Source organism: Hemibagrus wyckioides, linkage group LG13 (genome assembly GCF_019097595.1).
Source record: "Hemibagrus wyckioides isolate EC202008001 linkage group LG13, SWU_Hwy_1.0, whole genome shotgun sequence".
Lineage (NCBI taxonomy): Eukaryota > Metazoa > Chordata > Actinopteri > Siluriformes > Bagridae > Hemibagrus > Hemibagrus wyckioides.
The window spans coordinates 10,000,966-10,024,652 of record NC_080722.1 but is presented as its reverse complement, the minus strand read 5'-3'; the positions used below and the strand labels follow the sequence as shown (position 1 = coordinate 10,024,652).

Below are 23,687 nucleotides of genomic sequence, written 5' to 3'. Positions count from 1 at the left end.
ATGCAGCACTGCTATAAAGACTAGCCTTTAGTTGTTGTTATTCTTTCTTCTTCTTCTTCTTCTTCTTCCTATTATTATTATTATTATTATTATTATTATTATTATTATTATTATTATTATGTACAGATTTAAATTAATCCCAAACAAATTAAGAATTAAGAAACAAGTTAATATATTTTCTTTACCTACAAAATATTGACTTAATTTTCAGCTTCAATTCTGTGCCATTTCTTGATGTCACAGTAGATAGCAGACTTATCAGTAACTCTGATTCAAACCCACAGCACATGTGACCTCCTTCTCTCTCTCACACCCCACCTTATTACTTTCTTCTCTCTCTGTCCCGTATACCTCTATCATTTTCTCATTTTCTTTCTACCTCTATGTCTCTTCTTTCTTTCATTCTTCCCGAATTTCTACAATTTCTACATTGTATACCTCAGTGCATTTCATTTTTTTGGTTAATTTTTCCATCTGTGATGTTCCCAATTCCCATATCCCACCTCCTCACCAACCACACCCCCACCCCCATCCACAACCACCAGCCCCTGCCTTCGTTTTTCAGTTTCTGTGCTCAGTTTTCCAAGCATGTCATCTTATTTGTGACCTCTGCAGCCCTTTTCAGAGTGCAGACTGCTGCTGCTCCATCATGCCCTGATTGGATGTAATGCGTTGCTTGTCAGGCAGCTCAGGAGCTGCAGCACTAGGTTCTCATGTCGCATGAATACACACCACTGCAGGAGGGCAGGAATGAAGGTCTTTTCGAACCACTGGCTATCCTGCTCCTTTCATTATCCCCTCTCCTGGAGTGAGACTACTCCTCTAAAGATGAGGCGATGGCTCATTTGTCAAGCTGTCAGAGTGCTGGGTCTGCCTCTCCTACAGTGACGGACGGTATGGAGGAATACAGAGAGGTTTGGGGAGGGTTAAAGGTCGCTGGGGCTCTGCTCATGGGAGATGGGCTTTCACTGTCCTGTAACTCCCTCTGTCATGGAAACTCAAGTGTGCCTGGGAATAGGTGAGCTCGAACCAACCATCCCAGATTTACAGTGAAGAATAAAGCGAATGTACTGAATCCGACTCTGTCTGACTGTAGGTCACATTTTTGTAAATAAACAGAATAAAACTAATAGAAATACAATTCTAAGTCAGCTCAAAAAAATATGTTAGGACTAAAATTACTGTTACAGTTTAGAATAGAAAAGCTTCATGTTAAATATGGAAGCGAAACCTAGCAGTTTACTCATAAATTACCCAGTTTCTGTGTTTGAGTTAAGGCCAGAATAGACCTGTCTGTGGTCATCTCTGGCTGTTCAGTATTCACTGGGTTTGGAATAAATGCAGCCAAAAAGGAATATAATTATGCTTGTAAATCTTAATGTGGCTACACAAACCACAAGTTGCTCAAATCAAAAGTGCTATGTTGCTATTTCAAATTAATATGTGATCAAATTAATGTGATTTCAACTTGTTTTTCGGTATTCAATTTAATAACTCATTAATTCAGATTATCTCATAATTATGGCATATTATCTTGCTCTTGTGAGTAAATAAAGACATTCTACAATCTACTATAAGATTAATTGAAATATGCTTGTAAGCTTGTATATCTTATTCCATACATCATTTTCCCATGTATTCTGGCATAGGTTTTGTTTTAGAATTCAGTTGGATTGTAATGAGTCTTTTCACGTTTTAGATAGATAGATAGATAGATAGATAGATAGATAGATAGATAGATAGATAGATAGATAGATAGATAGATACTTGATTGATCCCATGAAAGAAATTTAATTATTTAGTTAAGGTTTCAGAATATAAACTGTAATAGTCATGGGCTCATCTTCACCATTTTTGTTATATTTTGTACAGTAACACATATATCTAACACAATAACACATATATCACTATATAGTGTCTCATTAAACCGAGACCAAGAAAATCCAAAATGACCTTGTTCTATAAGCAAGGGCTTGTCAAGCAAGTCAGTATTTAGTCAGATCATGGACTGAAAACACTAGTACAACATCACCACAAGCTCAGGTGAGGACCCACGCAAACACACACAGCCACATGCATGCACACACACGTAGGTGCTTCTCCTCAGGGGCAGAATGCTCTCTTTTGTGCTCATTAGTATGCACACTGCCATGCTTGTTCTTCTGTCTTCTGCTTGTTTTCCTCTGGCTCAGCCCCCCCACTCACTCACTCACTCACTCTCTCACTCTCAGGCTTGGCTACGTGCTAATGGAAACAGGAGACGGTGAGGAGAGACAGTCAGTGGAAATTACAGTAGCTGAGTAGTTTGTGTGTGCTTAAAAAGGAGGGCAGTCTAATTGTTGCTAGCCTGCAGCCATGAAGCTCTCTGGAGCTCTTTCACTGAAGACAGATGTATATTCCTAGTAGTTTGTTCGCCAAGTGTTGAGAAATGTGTCTATATTACTAGCCAGTTTTCACAAGACAGATGTTATCAAATAAAACCTTTGAATACATTAAATTTGTGGACCGTAAAGATTTTTCCTTTTTTTTTTTGGTAATTAACATCATGCAGACATTTTCTCTCTAGGATTTAGCTCTCTGGATGTTTTCCTCATCGTTTGTCTAGTAAAATGGCTGCCATTCTGAGTGCTCTGCTATCTTCTATAAGAAATGCAGTGGCTTAGGATCTAGCCGCTTAATTGAATTGGCCAATAAAGTGATTGCTGCATGTATAAACAGATTAGAGAAATGGAGACAGGCTGTGGCTGTAAAATGTAGCTCTAAAGCCGAGCCCAGCCACGCGGCAGTAGGAATACATTAGCGGTGATTGAGTTAATAAATTACGCTTCGTATGGAAATGAACTAATGAAGCTCAGGATGTAAGGTCGGTATTTATGAGCTTCAAGTCCTGGGTTTCTGTAGGCAGTGACGGTGAGTGCTGTTGTGAGGCTGTCTGGTGCTGCAGACATGTGTAGTGTCCAGTTGTAAAAGGCTGTAGTAACCTGTCACTCATCTGTCTGTGTGAACCTTGGTGTTTATGATGCACAACATGGGGCTCATGGTGTTCATGCTGCCTCCAGCTTAACCTCCTCTTCTCAGAGCTTTATAGCACCATCTCATTTTTCTGTCTCTCACTCTTTCTCTTTCAGATGCCACTATCCTCAGTTATGATGGCAGTAAGTTTATGAAGATCAAGCTGCCGGTGGTGATGCACACCGAGGCAGAGGACGTGTCACTGCGCTTCCGTTCTCAGCGAGCTTACGGTGTTCTGATGGCCACAACCTCTCGCAACTCTGCAGATACACTCCGTCTGGAGCTGGACGGAGGGCGGGTCAGACTCACGGTCAATCTAGGTACCTCTCCCAATCAGAGCGTTTGCCTCTACACCTCTACAAACACCTCAAACTCAACATATGTGACGATATCTATCTTCATGTCTATGCTCACACAGACTCACTTATATATATAATATATGAAAGCATTGTTTTACATTTCACCACCATCCTTCATTACAGTTCAAGTGAAATATACAGAAAGATAAACTTGCAACATTTTATAAAGTCAGTAGTTTTCTTCACACTCCTGAACATACAGTACATGAGGCACTGCATATGCTTTTATCGTCTCTGTGTGCTGAAGAGAGAATGGGACGGTGTACATCCTTCGAAGGCCAGGTTCTGCGGCCCTGCGCACACTCCCAGATGAGCTTTCTGTAGCCCCTCCCACCATGGAGTGCACTTTTAGTTTACTATACTTTCACACCCTTCACATCCTGATTATTATGGGCAGTCAAGTAAAGCTTTAATTATGTTTGTCTGTGTCTGGATTTTGCTATTTGAAGCCTAGTGGAACCCTATAATCTGCTAATCCACAATAAACAGGTTAGAAGTACATGTGTTCACTCGTGTAGATCAGGAGTACAATCCAGTGAGGAACGCTAGAGACAATTAAGAGTTATCATACGACGCAGAGAGACACCAGGAAAATCTACTATTGCATGAAAAAATATTATATTATATTATATTATATTATATTATATTATATTATATTATATTATATTATATTATATTATATATGATTAATTTCACACATAACCAGTAACAATTTCTATAAATCCTGTATTCTTAACATTACAATTGCAATTCTGTTATGTTATTCATCATACTTAATAACTTACAGTGTTTGACATAGTCTGTATAAAAGCATATACACCCACTGTCCACTTTAATAGGAACATCTGCTCATTTATGCAATTAGTTAATGCTGTATCTGCAAACAATGATGCCGATACAGGGTTTGGTTAATGTTCAAATTAAACATCGGAACTGGGAAAAATGATTTCTGTAACTTTAACTGTGGCATGGATATTGTGTCAGGTGGGCTGGTTTGAGTGTTTCAGAAATTGCTAATCTCCTGGGATTTTTACACACAACAGTCTCTAGAGTTTACACCGAATGGTGCAAAATACAAAAAACATCCTGTTGTGAGCAGAGCGAATGCAGCCTGAAACATCTTGTTGATGAGAGAGATCAGAGGAAAATGACCAGACTGGTCCGAACTGACAGGAAGGCTACAGTAACTCAAATAAGCACTCTTTACAACTGTGTTGAGCAGAAAAGCATCAAAGAACTTACAACACATCAGACCTCGAGGTGGATGAGCTACAGGAAGAATGATCAGACCAGGCGCTTTCCTTTTTTCTAATCTAATCAGATGCATGTTCTTGGCTGACAGAAGTGGAACCTGATGTGCTTTCCTGCTGTTGTAGCTCATCCACCTCAAGGTTAATTGTATAGTGCGTGCTGAGATGCTTTTCTGCTCACCATGGCTGTAAAAAGTGATTATTTGAGTTGTTATATCCTTCCTGGCAGCTTGAAGCTTGAAATTAGACCATTTTCCTCTTCCTACCCAGATTTATGTAAACTCTAGAGACTGCTGTGTGTGAAAATCCCAGGAGTTTCTGAAACACACAAACTATCCCATATGGCACCAACACACCGTCACAGAAATCAGATTTTTCCCCCATTCTGATGTTCGATGTGAACATTAACTGAAGCTGCTGCTGATTGCATAAATGAGCATGTGTGAATGTTAGTAGTTATAGTTGTTTGCATAACAATTTCTAAATCATATGTCCCTGTATTTGACTCGGTGAATTATACCATTATGTGGAGCACAAATTATAATGCTTTGTAGGTACTGAGCAGAAATAGTGCTCTGTGTTATTTATTTTTAGAAACACTGCAGCTGAATACAATTCATGCTATCATATAATACATTATTATTTACCTTTAAATAATGATCAATGTGTGAAAATTCTATTTAAAAAATCATATAGTAAATAACATATTAGGGGGAAAAAAAACATTTATAATGTATTATCAGTACTGGGTGAATAGAAATGAATATAACAGATTGGTAGATAGATATATGTTTAGGTTTAAAAAATATTAAAATGTCCAGATATACTAGTTCACTTGAATCGTGGAAATTATAATATTGACCCCATGCTGCTGGAGCAAGGAGAGCAGACTAGTGTATGACCAGAAAAACTGTCCCCAGACTAAGGAGTGTGTCTTAATAGTGTCAGTCAATGCCATCAGGCTTCACAAAAAACACAATGACATTCAGCCTGTCCACTTTGAAATAGCTTGTCCAGGCTTGCCCTTAATCCACACTCTTCTTCAGCCTTCACCTTTTCCTAACGCTCATACACACGCACACACACACACACACAGACAAACACAGCCAAATCATTGGCTTCTCCCCCAGAGGTGATTGCACTCCCTGTTCGGACGGGCATACGTTGCTCTCTGGCTGTTTGCGACCACATTTTTGCTGTGGTTGACGACACACAAATGGGCTACAGCCTCATGGGAGAGAAAGGAGCTGGATTTGTGATTTGCTCTGGATTTCTCTCAGCCCTCCACTCTATCAGAACACACTCGCCTTCGAAAAAAGCTGGTGCTGAGAAAAATATCGATCCAGCAATGCATAGATAGACTTTTAGAAAAAAAGAGGGTGATAAAAGAAGCTTCTGCATTGCAGCAGAGACAAAAAAAATAAATAAAGAAATAAGATGTATTATTTATTACAGTAGCCACAGAACAGGCAGCTATATTGCTTCAGCATTAAAGAGAGTATCAGATATATTCCTTGTATTGCTTGTAGTGAAAAGAATGTTGAATGCCGCCTAAATAATCTACACGGCAGTAGGTAGCATCTGTGATAAAAATAAAAAATAGCCACATGTGCTTTATTGATTTATGAGCGCAGTTTCTTATGTAAGTTTTTCTGGAACCTATATGGCTCATGCAATTTCAAAGATATCTTAGGAGAAAGTAGGATTTTTATAAGGTTCTTTATTTTAAGATCGACATTTTTCTGACACAGAAATAGGCTCCGCCCCCATATAGCAGAAGCACATTACAATGAGTCAAGAGGCTTCATAAATAGCAACCCACATGGCTGAGATGGGTGAGTGTTAGCGTGTAGAGTAATACCGAGGAAGCTGATCATTTTATTTTATTAGAGTTTTTAATATATGGATAATACAATAGGTTTTAATTAAAATTATATACTGCTTGGGATAATGGATTAGAGAAAGACTCATCTCTAAGCTTGCACTCTTAATATGTAGCAGTGACCAAACATACACACACACAAATTAGTCCTAATTTTGCTGCGCTGTGTGACGTCTAAATATTTGTTCAATAGGCATGACACACTCTTTACATGTGCGATGAGAAGCAGACTTTTCTGCAAGAGTTTATAAGTGTTTTTTTTTTTTTTTTGTCCAGAAATGCATTCCAAATTCAGCTCCACTCCCAAGAGGCTTAGCTTGACGGTGGACATGCTCCAGCGCTCTGCTGCAGTGTGCCTGGACAAGCAAAAGTCTTCCCTGACTGTCCTATTTATCAGCCCTTTTCCACTTTAAATTTGTCTCTTTTCGCTCATTAAAGGGAAATGTGTTTTTAACATATGTGCATACTGGAGCAGCAGAAGCGCCGGTGGAGAGGGCATGCTGTTACACTGACCAGATTCTTCCTTCCCTTTTCTCTCTTCCTCGCTTCAGCCTTGGCCATTTCCTGAGCTAAGAAATTAATCATCCGTCTTTGAATATTCAGGAGTTCTGGACTCATATGGATCTGGATCTAATCACATTTCTCGACTTGCCAAATTTCCCTAATTCTAAATATATTACAGATCAGCGAGGGTATGAATATTTATGAGTGTCCGAGATAGCATGTGAGAGCGTGTTCCCTCCACCTGGAGTTCATTATCTCGACGTGGGAGGCAGAGAGGAGAGAGCGATAGAGAGAGAAAATATGTCTGATCAGTGTGACAGACGCTCTCCAGTCCACTCTGTTTGTGTGTCTGTCCCCAGTTTGTGGACAGTGTGTTGTAATGGATGTCTGCAGTCATAACCTTGAAGGCTGAATTTACATCTTGTCTGTTCTTCCCCATCTAGACTGTATCAGGATTAACTGTACTACCAGTAAGTGACTCTCTTCCTTAACCCTCTGTCCTCTAGCTCTGCTTCTATAATGCTGAATGAAATATGATGAAATGTGTGAAACATGAACGAATGAATGAATTTGTTTAGGAAGATTTGTGTGTGTGTGTGTGTGTGAGTTGTACGGTAGCTATCATGTCCACCAGGGTTCAGTGACGTACAGCTTGAACTAGATTGCTGTCAGGTAGCGCTGTGTATGTGTGTGTGCGTGTAGCCTGCAGCTCTCTGGCAGCCATTTTAAAGCAGTGGGAGAAATGAAGCTAGCTGTGGCTATGAAGAGCCGTGATTAAGCGCCTCCTTCACAGATCGCACTCCAGCTTGCAGCAGTTCCCACACCTTCACGCAGATCATTTCCACTGAGAACCTCTTCTCAAATCCCCCTTCACTCTGCCTCCAGCTTTCAGTCATTCTCCCCTTTTTTCCCCTCTCTCTTCTTTTTTATCTCTTCTTCTCCCTCGCTCCCACTGCACTTAAAGGGATGAGCTTTTTTTTTTTTCCTCATTTCAAAGCAGAGTAGGAGAAGCAGAGCTATGCTGAGGTGTTTTTGTATTCTCATTAACCTCACAGCAGTGCGGGACACGGCCAACGGATAGATTGCAAAGCAAAAACAGAGAAAAAAAGAATGACGCAAGGTGATAGACAAACCTTTGTGGGTTTCCTTTTTTTTTCCCCCAAAATTTCCATTTTGAATTAAGTTTCTTGCTGAGTTTCTCAGCTTAGCTTGATGTCTGTTCTCTTATGGGCTTCGGGTAATTAGCAGGTGTGTCATGAGTTTCACACAAAAGAGCTTTAATGTGTGTTTGTATTTGTGTGTGTGTGTGTGTGTGTGCGTGCGTGCATGTTTGTTTCGCCACATCTCGGTGTTTGAGTGACTCATTTTGGCATGGCTCATTCACGCTGGAAGTAAAGGTAATAATCAGCCTCCACCTTTTTCTAAAAGCCACGATGCAGTAGTCAAACATGGCCTTCAACAATATCCCTGTTTTTTTGTTGCATAGTAACAACAGCATTCACATTTATTTTATTTTTTTTTTCCCATATTTGAGCCTGCTTTTCTCAACCAATCAAAAGCTTTTCAGGCTTCATGGACATGACCTTTTAAATCTCTGGAGGTGGATAACTAAATAGAGAAAACAATCTTTCCTGATTTTGCATTCAATGTATGTTTTTGTTTTTTTGTTTTTTATTGCTTTGCTGTGTTCGGCTGTTCATTTTCACGTCCTTTCGTGTTTATAAGGCTTGCTGTCAGACTTAAACCAGCTCCACTGAATAGCCAAAAGGCTTTATTTATATGCTACGGACATTTAAAAGCAGCATCTCTACCCTGAAAAGAAAGACTGAAGGAAATTAAACTTACGTTATTTACAACGCAGTATAGCGCAGAGAGGCATGCGGTGGGGCGGCGCTTCACTTCACCGGAGTACCACTGACCCCACATTGACTCTACATCGGTTAATGTAACAATAATTCAGTGATCCGCATTAACCTGACGAGAACGCCCAAGACTAGGACACAGCTGAGCTTTCTCAGGGGGCCGACTGTGTCCTACTCTTTCCTCTCTGTGCAAGCAGGGGAGCACACACACACACACACACACACACATAGACCCAGATGCCTCCACTAGACTCAGCTACACTTCTGTGCAAACAGTCGAAGGCAATGACATGCTCACAATATGTTTGCTCACACTAACAAACTCGCACCTCGGTAAACAGATGCACACACACACACACACACACACACACACACACATACATACAGGTTTTATTAAAGCTATAAGCAATGAGAGGCCATGCTTTACAGTGACTGGATAACAGTTCTTAGGTACGATGATTGAGTGGCTTTATGTTTTTTTATAAAAATGGCATCAAAAACAATATGATAAATATGATAAATACTGATAATTATATCAAACATATTATAAATATTATTTATCTTCCATCACACATTGGGTTGATTGCTACATTGGGGTACATAAGGGACAAACATTGAAAGATCTGTGGAATTATTTTTATAGTTTAATTTTAACAGATTTATGGCTTTCAATCCTTTAGCATTCGTACATAAGATTTTACAAAAGCTTCAAAAGTCACACATCCAGCGCAATTTTAGATATGAAACAATTCAGTTTTATTTATTTTTCCTAAATAAGGATATATATAATACAGTATCATAAAATAAATATAAATATTTATAATTAATAATAAATGTATAAATACAGAAGTCAAGGATGACCCACTGAGAATGATTACATGTTCACTGCAGATCTAGATTATAGAGTATTTCCCTGTCAAAATATTATATTTCTAGTTTTCTAGTGTATAGCGTAATAGTGTGTATTTTAATATATATATATATATATATATATATATATATATATATATATATATATATATACAGCGGGTGCACATTTAATGAAAAATAGTTTACATTTGAAGTTGGACAGTGAGTAGCATCACTGCCTGGGAAAATATTTTACTGTACAATAAAGAAAAAAGTGCAGAATTGTCATTCAGAATAATGACCTGTATTCCATTTCTTACTACATTTCTATCTAATGCTTCAAACACAAAGTCGAATGAAATGAAAACAATACCAGTATAAACGAACCACAAATATTAAAAATATGCGCATCTGATCTCTTTTAGTCTGTGACCTACACAGAGTCTCTCTAGCCAAACATTTCATGTGCCATTACATTTTAAAATAAAATCCACATCCGTTTGTGTCGCTCCTGTCATTACGGAGTCTTCATAAAGTAAAAGAAGTGTTGCTACATAAAAGCATGCACACGTACACACTCAAATAGAAGCTCTTATTGAATGAACTGAAGGCTGCTGATTTAATAGCACCTCATGCTCAGTACTCCTGGAGACACATTCACGGATGACAAGTGGACGACATTTAGATGTGTTTGGAGCATCCTTCTCCTCAAATGAGGGATTCATGTGAATTCAGAAGAACCTCATTTCGCTGGAACAACCTCCTCTATAAATATGCAACAGCGATGCCACTTACTGGAATGGCCGCACTCATAAATATGCAGCAGTGTAGCTCGTGTTTCATTTGTAATGCAAATAGTGCGGTAGACAGAGGAGAGAGTGCTGGCACTCACAGGGCTCGCAAGTGACACGCAGGGGAACAGGAAATTGTGTGTGTGTGTGTGTGCGCACGCTCTTTTTTTTGCTGCTACTTACTGCTCGATATGTAGTGCGTGATTGTGTTCACTTCCCAGAGCATATCCTTGGAGGAAAGTATTAAAAGACTATTTTACAGGAAGCATTTCAGAAGCTCCTGCTCTCTGAGTGCTAGAACAGATGGTCATATAATTATGTCCCCTCACCAGGATGCTGCTCCATCACTGTGGCATTAACCCAATTTGTCTCAGCGATGCTCAATTCTGGGCAGAATCACTAACTTTGTTCGGGCGGCAGTTGCCCAGGCACTGAACCCAAAACCTCCTGTCGTAGTGACTGACACTTTAATCTGTTGCCATCCAGTGAAATAACAGTTTGTCTCTTAAACTGAGCCATCCGCCTTCCAAATGCTGCATCTGCAATGGGGTATTTACAGTGCTTGTTCAGGAAACTGTTGCACCAGCAGGTTGTAATTAAAGCGGACTAAACTGATGAATAGATCATAGATGTTTCATTAGACAATTTATTAAAATAGTATTATTTATTTTCAAAGCACTCCATGGTCCAGCTCCAGTTCTCTGTTAGTAAAGGGACCTTGTGCACTAGAAAATGGCACTGTATAAATTGAAGATAATCAAAATAGATACACTATATTGCCAAAAGTATTCACTCACCCATCCAAATAATCAGAATCAGGTGTTCCAATCACTTCCATGGCCACAGGTGTATAAAATCAAGCACCTAGGCATGCAGACTGTTTTTACAAACATTTGTGAAAGAATGGGTCGCTCTCAGGAGCTCAGTGAATTCCAGCGTGGAACTGTGATAGGATGCCACCTGTGCAACAAATCCAGTCGTGAAATTTCCTCGCTCCTAAATATTCCACAGTCAACTGTCAGCTGTATTATAAGAACGTGGAAGTGTTTGGGAATGACAGCAACTCAGCCACGAAGTGGTAGGCCACGTAAACTGACGGAGCGGGGTCAGCGGATGCTGAGGCGCATAGTGCGAAGAGGTCGCCAACTTTCTGCAGAGTCAATCGCTACAGACCTCCAAACTTCATGTGGCCTTCAGATTAGCTCAAGAACAGTGCGCAGAGAGCTTCATGGAATGGGTTTCCATGGCCGAGCAGCTGCATCCAAGCCATACATCACCAAGTGCAATGCAAAGCGTCGGATGCAGTGGTGTAAAGCACGCCGCCACTGGACTCTAGGGCAGTGGAGACGCGTTCTCTGGAGTGAAGAATCACGCTTCTCCATCTGGCAATCTGATGGACGAGTCTGGGTTTGGCGGTTGCCAGGAGAACGGTACTTGTCTGACTGCATTGTGCCAAGTGTAAAGTTTGGTGGAGGGGGGATTATGGTGTGGGGTTGTTTTTCAGGAGCTGGGCTTGGCCCCTTAGTTCCAGTGAAAGGAACTCTGAATGCTTCAGCATACCAAGACATTTTGGACAATTCCATGCTCCCAACTTTGTGGGAACAGTTTGGAGCTGGCCTCTTCCTCTTCCAACATGACTGTGCACCAGTGCACAAAGCAAGGTCCATAAAGACATGGATGACAGAGTCTGGTGTGGATGAACTTGACTGGCCTGCACAGAGTCCTGACCTCAACCCGATAGAACACCTTTGGGATAAATTAGAGCGGAGACTGAGAGCCAGGCCTTCTCGTCCAACATCAGTGTGTGACCTCACAAATGCGCTTCTGGAAGAATGGTCAAAAATTCCCATAAACACACTCCTAAACCTTGTGGACAGCCTTCCCAGAAGAGTTGAAGCTGTTATAGCTGCAAAGGGTGGACCGACGTCATATTGAACCCTATGGATTAGGAATGGGATGTCACTTAAGTTCATATGCGAGTCAAGGCAGGTGAGCGAATACTTTTGGCAATATAGTGTATGTTTGATATGATTTGTAGTGAGGGAGTTATTTATTACACCGACCAGACCCGGTCACATTTATATATATATATATATATATATATATATATATATATATATATATATATATATATACATATATATAGTCTTTCTTATTGCACAGCACCGACCAAGGAGTGTGAGGTAAGGGCAGATGAAGCCATGAGACACACTGCAAAACTGCTTACTGTCCAATTCTGTGTAATGTATATGAATTTTACAGATCTAGCATCCTCAAGACTCATGATTCGAACTCTTAACCTTTTAGCAACAGGACCAATACGGTACTCTTGCACCAGTTGGACCCCACTGGTCATTTATGCAATGAGTAATGCAAGCAAAATACCAGCTATTTCTTATGGGCAAAAAAAAATCTTTGCCAGTCTTATCAAGTAGAATGTAGTTTTAAAAAAGTATCTATTGGCTTCATTCTAGAAATAAATGCTCAGAAATGAGCAACATTATCTGGTGATAAAGCAAGATAATTTCAAGCTTGAGTAAGAATGTCTAGATATAAACACAATTCTGATAAACAATTGTAATCTTATCATGGAACATTCTAGATCATTTGCCTATATTCATGATATTTCCACTTGCTAAGACAATTTTGTAGACAATTTTCTGCAGTGCTGGTAAAATCCTTCTAAAATAGAAGCTTTCTGACAGCAGTGTGTAAATATCTAAAATCTTGGCTTCATTCGTTCATCTTCAGTAAATTGTTTATCCTGGTCCAGATCTTGGGAATGCAGGACAAGACTACAGCTGAGTTGGATTGCCTGTGCTTTCCAACTGCAAAATATGACAAAATATTGACTTGTAACACAATAATGACTTAATTTCATGCAGCTGTTATAATCTGTGTGCTGAACCTGGCAGAAATGAGTTTCCATGTGTACTTGTGTATCAACAGCATCCAAGCTGCACATGTTTTTGTAGTGAATACTGTTAGAGAGAGGATTTGTTTCATTAATCCCCTTTAGTCTACAATTTGTAAATGTGATGCGAAACATCAGTGTGATGAACTAGCTGATGTCCTAGAATTTGACTCTGAGTAGTAGGAAATCCTGCTTATGATCAGTTAGAGCAATTTCCTTTTTTCATCCTAATGTCAGACCTGTTACAGAGTCTTCAGCGAATCCTTTAGCTCCTGTGCCATGAATATTTCTTGGATTCTTCATCACCCAGGACTAGCAATGTGATTCCTGGGATTTTAAGTAACTCTCAGATTTCAGAGAGATCACTAACCTTTCTTGAGTCATGAATATTTCTTGGAGTTTTCACCACCCAGGATTAATCATTATCAGTTATTCCAAAGAACTACCACTTCAGGGAGCTTTCTTCAACTGACAATTCCTAGAATGCTCCAAGGAACACCGGACTAGTTGCACAGTGTTACGTAGAGATTTTAGTCCCTAGATTCCCACCACAATGAGCTGAGAACTGAGCAGTCTTAGGGCATCAGATCAGTAGTGGAGCATCCCAGCTCTGGTTTATGGGAAAGCTGTCAGGGTGCTCCACGTCTCCCAAATCCACAGATGCCCACCCATGCGGCACAGTACCTTGGGAGATAATTACACAGAAATGTGCTGAAGTGCAGTGTGGGGAAAGAGAGTGCAGAGTTGAGGAGGAAGGGCTGACAGAGCGAGGCGTGCATGCTTTCAGGAAAACTGCAGGGAACACAGGCGAGAGATAGAGATGCTGCTAGACTGCGTCTGAGGCCTCTGTGTAATAAACACATCAGCGATGGAAAACACTCGCGCTACTCCTCCCCTGCTGACACTTTATCTTTTATCTTAAGAAAGAGGTTGACACTAATGTGCGCTCGGCGAGTTCGATTTGAAAGTCGCACAGGAAGCAAATCTGCTGAAATGATGTTGTGATATGAGGCAATTTGTTTAGTAAATTGGTGTTGCTGTTTTTATTCAAGAAAAAGGTGGAATATTATCCCACCCTTTTGAAACCTGAAAGATCAGCAGCCTTGCTTTTTGTTTATAGCTTGGATAATTAATGAGCATAGGAACATATTGATTTATTAGAATTGTAATAAACAGTATTGGGTAAGGAATGAAACACAACAGGTGTTACAGGAAAATGTAGATGCTACAGGAAAATAATCAATCACACAGTGATATGAGACATGGGCCAGCATGAAGTGGATTGATGATTTTTTAAATAAATAAATAATAGGTCCCGATTGCACCTTATTCTTCTTAATATATATATATATATATATATATACATATATATATATATATCCAAAAAATACAAGTCAATTCCTGTTATCCCGTACACTATGGCAGCACGGCTCTCTCACGAGAGTCGAAAGTCCCCTATCCTAAGGACTGAAAGTTTCAGACTGTTACAAAACACTCACTCTGGAGACGCCTTCAAAAATGTTATAGATGTCTCTTTACGGAAAAACTTCACCATAATAACAATTACGCACACAGTGACACATCCATCATATGGGTTCGTGTGTAATTTTTTACTATAGAAACAATAATCTATCAGAAAGAGTGGAGTAATATAATCCTGTGATTTGTCTTGCAGCTAGAACTAATGTGAAAGTAGTTCAAACTAATCAACACCAATCTGACCAATCAGAATTTATCACTGACCAATGATAATAATAAGAAGAAGAAGAAGAAGAAGAAGAAGAATCAATAAAGTGCAATATTATTTGCTCTTTAAATATAGATTACTTTTGCAAGGACATTTTCTATGAAATCTCTAAACTTCTAAATCTAAGCAAAAGACAGATGTTTTAGTATTTATTAAGGAAGAAAGGATGTAGAGGTTTGAACGCTTCACCCACCTGCTGTTGTGCAGCCTTTGTGTTTGTCTTTCATTTTCTCTATTAGTGCGTAAGTATGATTATGATTTGCTGTTCTTCTACAAAAAAGGGCAAGATGATGGCAATTAGGGGCTGTGACTGCCTCCAGGAAGACAGTGTGCTTCACGACACTGTCACATCAGCTCATAGGTTATTAATGTGTACTGAGCGACAGCAGGATGAAAGTTATTTATTCGGAAGCGCTGGGGTCAGTGCATGCTCTCGGCTGAAGCGGCCTGTATTTTGACTTGTTAGAGCCTCATATCTGGTCTTGTGGCACAATGACATTTACAACAGATGCTGAAAAACGGTGGGTCGTCCTGATTTTACAGCTTTTTAGTTCATCTCTATAAAATGCTGTTTTATAGGAATAAATGAAATGCTGGGGTTTATTGGAATGAGCCTGTAGTTTTTATGTTTAAGTTATTTATCGCTGTAAACTTCTAGTGGTTTGTAGCACATGCTGAAATTTAGACTCCCTATAAATCAGGGATGTTAATCCTTTTTTAATGAAGCAAATCTCTCCACCTCTGCAAATCTCTCATAAATAGAATTCAGCTAATGATGTCCTGTAGTGCAGGGTCACTGCACCCTATGTGGCAGATTGTAGAATGGAGCTATTTATACCTGCTTCATTTGGGTTTTCTTTAAAAATAAAAAATAAATCCAGCTTTTATTTAAATAAGGAGAACTGCCAAAAGGTTTGGTTTTGTTTTTGGTCACTGAGGTTAAGGTTAGGGTTATTTAATGGCAGGAATATAATTAATTAGCTGCATTAATAAGCGTATCAGTGCACCGCAACAACTGACATCTTAGCCAGTAACAATATCTTGAATAGAGGCTAATTTATCCAATATTTCCTCTTATAGTCTTGTTCTTCTGGCAGATTCTTTTTTTTTATTAAGCATTTATTTCTAGAAAACAGCAAAATGATCCCACCATAAAAAAAAAGACGCTTTAAAATGTGAAATGCGTCTAAGAAAACAGGCTGAATCATTTTACTTTTGATCTGTAATCGGCTTTTAATAATAAATATTAGATGAATTTGGCCATATTCAAGCTGTTTTAAGGATTTTTGCAGTGTAGAAGGTGCTCATAAGAGGATAGTAAGAAAAATGTGTGCATGTGTGTGTGTGTGTGTGTGTGTGTGTGTCTCCCACTGGTCCTGGCCTGTCAAAATGTTCTAGCCAGCTTGTGGAGCCTCTCTCTTATTTAACTCTGCCCTTTTCCTCCATTATTCGAGGAGAAGAGGAAAACTAACCCTGACACACAGTCACCTGTCCTACTTTCTGGCAACAAGGTGCTTCATCAAGCTGAAAAAATGCTTTTTTCAAAAAAAAATTTAATTAAAGATTAATATCCAGAAAGCACAGTAAAGTGATGTGGATAATGTCAGTTGTAGCAAAATGATGCTTTGGGGTAGAATTTTGTATATCGGCATTTCCTTCATCAAGATGTAAAGTGCAAAAGCTCCTTTAGAGGGAGCTCTGGGACACCCACCACCCCCATACCCCCGCTCCCACCCCCCGGGCTGATTCATGGCCGCCTGATCTGGATTCACAGTAATTGAGAGCAGGGAGGGATGGGAAATCGATAGTGAGCCTGGCAGTTCTTTAATGGCGCCTCTTTTTTACCTGTTATCGAGTGAGACGTGCTTCAGGCAGCTCTGACAATGACATCCTGCCCTCATAGCTCCCGGCCAAGTGATGAGCAGAGACAACAGCCAACGGAAGCTCGAGCATCGAGTGCTCTTGCTCTGCAGCATGAGTGCGTGGGATAAGGTGGGGTTCGGACGAGTGAGAAATTGCTTTCTCGAATGAAGTTTACACTCCGTGAGTTTTGAATGTGCAGGCCTAAACACTGGGGAATTGAAAGGATGTGAGATGAATATGCAGCAAGCTATCTTTCGCCTTGAGGTGATGTTGGACAGGTTCCTGTGGGAGAGAGGAGGGAAGACTTGTTGCGTGTCTCCATCTAGTGGCTGAAAGATGATACGTTGCTCTGGTGGACGTCCGTATTAGTCACGCTGTCCGTTAGCGCCAGTGGCATCTGCTGAGCTGTCGGTTTACTCTGATTTTAAGAAATAGGGCGTTATATCAGGAGAGAAATGGGTTGTTAGTTGAAATAGTTACGTTTTTTGACGTCACTGCAGTTTTGAATGAGTGTGAATGTGGTGTAACAGAGCTGAGGAGTCATTTTATTGCGATGTTTAACTCTGCGCTGTTCCTGTCTCTTCACAAAATAGACACACTTTTTCTTCTTTCTCTTCTTTCTTTTTTTTTAAACTTTCTCTTTTTATCTTGCTGTCTTTCTCTCTTTTACTCCTCATGATTTGTAGCTCTTTTGCTTTCATTACCCCATCCCTCCGTCTCGCCTTCTCTGCTCGCTGGTAATGGATGTATGGGACTATGTTGTAGGTAAAGGCCCTGAGACCATCTTTGCGGGTCAGAACCTGAATGATAATGAATGGCACACAGTCCGTGTGGTCAGGAGGGGGAAAAGTCTGAAGCTTACAGTGGATGACCTGCAGCCCTCAGAAGGTACACGTCATCCCCCTTATCCTGCACACACACACACACACACACACACACACAAATCGTTGATCATCATATGAACATTTTTTCTTCACAGCTGATGCAATGTAATATTTTTCTTGTTCAGTAATTGCACTGGCTTGTATATAATGCCTTCTGGGTGTAAAGAAAATTTCTTCAACATGTGATGCATTTGGTGTCTAAAACCCAGGGAATATATTAAATTTGCATAACCTGCCTGATTTAAGAGTGAGAGCAGTCCCTGTTGGCAGGCTTTAAAAGATATTTATAAAATATTCAAGTGCTTTCTTCCCTCCCAGTAGATCTTACAAACTCAGCTTGAGTTTTTCACATTCTTCACATTGACTCCTTTTCCCTCTGTCCTCTAAATCTCTCATCTGATTGGTCGGCCTCTGAAGGCCAAATTACAGGCGACCACACGCAGCTAGAGTTCCATAACATCGAGACGGGCATCGTAACAGAAAAGCTCTACATGCCTGCCGTTCCTTCAAACTTCATTGGGCACCTGCAGGGTCTGTCCTTCAATGGCATGTCCTATATCGACCTGTGCAAGAATGGGGACATTGACTACTGTGAGCTAAATGCCATGATTGGATACAAGAGCATCGTGGCAGACCCGGTGACCTTCAAGTCTCGCACCAGTTATGTGACCCTTCCAACACTGCAGGCCTACTACTCCATGCACCTATTCCTCCAGTTCAAGACCACGTCTCCTGATGGACTGATCCTCTACAACCGAGGAGACGGCAATGACTTCATTGTGGTGGAACTGGTTAAAGGGTAAGAGCTGCTTTCCTCCATACTGATGAACAGAGAACTTTTTCTTCCTCTTCTTTGTTTTCTTAAACTCCTTAACTTTCACTCCTCATGATGTATAGCTCTTTTGCTTTATTGTGCATACAGATTCGGTTCTGGTTTAAACAACCTGTCTTAAAGGAGCTATTTAAGATTTTAGAGCCATCTGCTGCCTGCTAGTTGAACTAAACTTGAAGGAGAAACATTAAGAAGATGTTATGTCCCGATATCTCCACCACTGCATTCTCTCTGTACGACTCTGTAGAAGTTGTTCAGATTTGTTCAGATCTGTTCTGTCTTGAGGTGGAGCTGGTTCATTTCTGAGCCAGAAAACATTATTAATATATTGTTTAAATAGTGTTAATATATTTAATAGCAATATTTGTATACACATTGTTAATATTCCCATCAGTACTCTTTATTCTGTAAATAAGTGAGATAAAAATACAATACGTGAAGAATAACACACTTCACATCATCCTGTTATTGAAAAATAATCCGTGTTGGTGTGGTGTGATGCCATTAGACCCCAAAGTGGATCATTTTCCCAAAACAAAATTGTTATTCCTCTTACAGCAGGGATTTGTCAATGATTCAACGATTACATTACAGATTTAATTTCTGACCAACATATCATGCTTTTTAACCATTTGGAGTTGCATTTAATGCTATAAAACATCCTTAAGACAAGTTATTTCCTGTGATTTCTTACAATGTACCAGCGATCCTCTTTTTTCCTCGGTTTTTCTAAAAATTATTAAGACAAAAGCACAGCTTTTACAGAGACAGTTTTTACTAGAAAGTCCTCTGTTCCAGAAAACACTGAATATTGCAGAGTGCTTGCATGTGAGACAAAGTGCTTACATTTATGCAGTCTTCCATAAATGTTAAATGAACCTCTCCTAAAGTGATTATATGGTTATCAAAGAAATTACAATATGCTTTCAAAATGACTTCCTGTGTATGAACTGTTACTACAGTTATAACGTTCTCAAATAGAACAAAAACATTTTAGGCATTAAAGATAAAGTCAGTATATACAATTTTTGTATTGGTGTCAAATCAAAAGTCTCACTAATAAATGGCACGTCACTGTTAATCAGAGTCGTTTCCCACACTGTGCTTGAACAGTTTGTGTTGTTTTTCTTCTCTCTGTACTGAACAGTTATCTACATTATGTTTCGGACTTGGGAAACGGTGCTCATCTCATCAAAGGCAACTCGAACGCACCTCTCAACGACAATCACTGGCACAATGTGATGATCTCACGCGACACCAACAACCTCCACACAGTCAAGATCGACACCAAGATCACCACACAAACCACTATGGGGGCTAAGAACTTGGACCTGAAAGGTAGAGGCTCACTGTTCAGAGTTCTCTTGTATTTGTTATAATCATTGTTGACTTGATATGTTTATATCTTACTTGTACAGTTGTACATTTTACACTCGGCCACCAGAGGGCACTACTTAGCATTTAAATAACGTAAAAGAGATTCAGACATTCCCAGGCTTTCTTTGTACTACAGCATGTAAACCTGAGACCCCTGTCCTTCACTCTCTAGGTGACCTGTTTGTTGGAGGAGTGTCTAAAGATATGTATAAGGACCTACCGAAGCTGGTGCACTCTAAAGAGGGCTTTCAGGGCTGCCTGGCATCTTTGGACCTAAACGGCCGATTGCCGGACCTGCTGTCTGACGCACTGAGCACTACAGGACAGGTGGAGCGGGGTTGTGAAGGTGGGTAAAGGAAGATGTGGAGTGATTCTGGATTCTGGTCACCTTTCCTGAAAATATTAAGGCCATGTGTTCAGTCATAATTCAAATCCCATCTCAGGCACTCTGTTTCACAATCATGCTTTGCTTTTGTTTCCTAAAACTAACATTATTGATGGCATTAATTAACATTAACAAACCATGAAGGACATGTGTTGGTGAACTTTAGCATTTACACACAGTAACCTGAATTATGTTTATTACAAAAACAATTTGGTATTAGGGATAAGAAACAGTTTAATTTTAATTTTTGGTTCATTCCTGGTTGGGTTCCTGCTCCATTGTTCTATATCTCTCCTCTGTAGTTGGAAAGAGATTAGAATGAAATTAAAAGAATAGTTTATAATCTTTCATAGTTTAAACAATTTCATAACAACACGGTACTTTTAGTGTCCTGCCATTTTCCTGCCATTGCCTCAACTTCAAAAACCTGGCTATAGCATCTATTTTTTTGCAGCTATGTGTGCAGGAAGTGATGAATGATGGAAAGGAAATTAGGCCTATTGGGAAAATGTTTACCAGACCATACTTTTCTAAAAATCGCACTGAAAAACGGACAAAATAAAGATATTAGCTAGTTAAGCAATTTTAAAATTGTTCTTTCTGTGAGAATTTTATACTGATTTCATTTGTGTTTTTGTTCAGAGGGAAATTTACATTTTTGTTACTTGAAATGTTTCTAATCTCTGCTGGGTATCATATAACTTCTGGTCACTTAAATATTAAATATGGATCCAAAAAATATTAAATATTGTTCATAATTCAGGTACATTACTTGTTAGAGCCATTAATTTTTTTAAAGACCTTTTATTATACAAAATGTTTACTTAATGTGACTTAATGCCATTAATTAATTCTACTTTAATGTGAGGCATTACCTATTTTTCTTCTTCTCATCCTCCACTTTTTTTAGTATTTACCACCAAACAGTGATCTTTTATGCTCTACAGTATGTTGACTGTAGCTGCGCATTTTTAGCACCGTGTTCGTATCTCATCAGCTTTTCCTGTGTTTAGATTGGAGTAATCCTGCTCATTTCTGTCTCGGTTCCCATCTTTTCCGCTTTTCACATTTTTTCTATTCATTTTCTGTAACAAACATCTTTGTGCCTTTACTAACATCTTATATATTTTGCTTTTCTTTATATTTTTTTATTGTTTTTGGCTGACAAAAGTTGCGTTGATGAAAGCTGACCTGCAAGGTAGATAGATATATGTATGTTTAAACCAAGTGCCTCCCTGAATCCCTCCTCCTCGAGTTTGAAAGTCTAATGTCGTCGATCATTTCTACCTACATGACATTGGAGTCGAATCATCCCTGTAAATACAAGTACTGAAAAAAGCACACGATTCTTGTATTTACATCCCCCCCAGAGTCTTAACGTGTCCTGTGTCAGTTTCCTTCACTTTTGTGTCATGAGCTCACATTTCTGTACTGTTGTTAATGAAGGCATGTGATTGGCTTTTATGCTGTCCTTCCTGATTCTGATCCCCTTCACCTACTGCATGTAGTCTAGACCCCTTACGTTTAAATAGAGTCAGATGGAAATTAATTGAGATTCCCCCCCTGCATATAAATAGTGCTATTGTATAATGGGAATGCAATAGAATGAATTTTTCCAGCTAAATAAGGCTCCACTTAGGAGACGGTGCATGCTGTGTGCCTCACTGGCTCTACTCTGTTCCTCCTGCACTTTAAATGAGTTCCGGTCACACACATAAGGAGAGACAGAAGAACCAGAGCTCATCTGGATTACATTACCTGTAAGTCTCAGAGCCTCATCTGTCCTGTCAGCCACCTCTGCATAGGTGATTGGCCAAATGGCCGGATGATGGAGACGAGAGGGTTCTGACGGCTGAGTGCCCTGCTTTACATGCCTACTGGAGTGCTGAGGGTAATGGGAACAGAACTGTCGGCTTGAATATGCCTGGCCCGCTGCCCTGCTGCTTCACCACTAGACACTGAGCACAAAATGACCTCTTCCAGATGGCCCACGTTTATCTTTGGGCTTCATTTCCCCAGGCATTTTTTTTTTCCTAACATCCACTTCAACAACATCAGCGACAGACTTCATTATCACAAAGGAGACCTGTTATCATTACCGCAGCCACCAAAGGAAGATGTCAGTGAGCTGAAAATTGCCTTCAAGGCTGAATGCAACACTGCAACAAAATGCAGCCATCCATGTAAAGTAATTATTATACAGTACAAAAACGGTGTAGCAGTCCATTTCGGCTCGGCGTTAACGAGAACAATACATACCATCAGAAGGAAATGTGAGGTGTCTGCAAAATATTTCAGCAATATTGATATCAAAGGATGTGCTAATAGTTAAAGTAAAGAAATGCTCACCTACTTATATTAATTAGTAAGAAAATGTGAGCAAATTTGATCAGTAAAAGACCTTGAATTTTCAATAAAGAATAATTCTCCAATATGACCAATAATAATATTTTATTAATCTCATTCCCGGCTTGCATAAAGTTTAACTAGCGTAAAGAAAATACATCATATACTACTGCACTTGCTGCTCTACTGCACATTATATGCAATACAATAATACAGTCACTAAGGATAGTTTAACCAGTACTAGACTGGTGTGGAGATTCCTTTCACGAATTGTTGCCACATTATTAAAATTGTTTTCCAGACTGTAATTTTTATGACTGGTCATTGGACATGAATTCAAATGACTCTCTTAATCTTCTCTCTCTCTCTCTCTCTATCTGTGTGCAGGTCCCAGCACTACCTGTCAGGAAGACTCGTGCTCCAATCAGGGTGTGTGTCTGCAGCAGTGGGAGGGTTTTACCTGTGACTGCAGCATGACGTCGTTCGGCGGGCCGCTCTGCAATGACGGTGAGTGAATTTTTATGCCTCTTTACTCCTCAAGTGTGAACAGATTCAGGGGACTATTGAAATCCATCACTTCCCCAGCTTGTCAGGCTGATTGCTAGAAATTGCTGTGCAAATGGTTTAACAGACACAGAGTGCCTCTAACTCTGACTGATTCAGCTAGTCTTTAAAAATATCCAGATTAAAAAGGGAACACAATGAAATATGAGTCCCATGCCTAGTCTAGATTGAGTCTAATGTGATGTGGAGAGGAAAAAATAAGAGCATAATATATGTATTCTACTTTGAGGCCGAAGTTTCAGGACAATTCAGCAGGTTTGAGGCAC

General features: G+C 39.7%; 1 protein-coding gene across 10 annotated transcripts in view; it reads left to right on the top strand.

Annotated features, from left to right (window-relative positions):
• nrxn1a (neurexin 1a) overlaps positions 1–23,687 on the top strand; it is a 162,590-nt gene that overhangs the window by 80,724 nt on the left and 58,179 nt on the right. For all 10 annotated transcript variants that reach the window (XM_058406272.1, XM_058406270.1, XM_058406268.1 and 7 more), the window contains 7 exons: positions 3,129–3,332; positions 7,451–7,477; positions 17,799–17,921; positions 18,335–18,716; positions 19,897–20,087; positions 20,299–20,472; positions 23,245–23,364. In XM_058406272.1, coding sequence (XP_058262255.1) covers positions 3,129–3,332; positions 7,451–7,477; positions 17,799–17,921; positions 18,335–18,716; positions 19,897–20,087; positions 20,299–20,472; positions 23,245–23,364 — 1,221 coding nt within the window. The remainder of the gene's footprint in view (positions 1–3,128; positions 3,333–7,450; positions 7,478–17,798; positions 17,922–18,334; positions 18,717–19,896; positions 20,088–20,298; positions 20,473–23,244; positions 23,365–23,687) is intronic.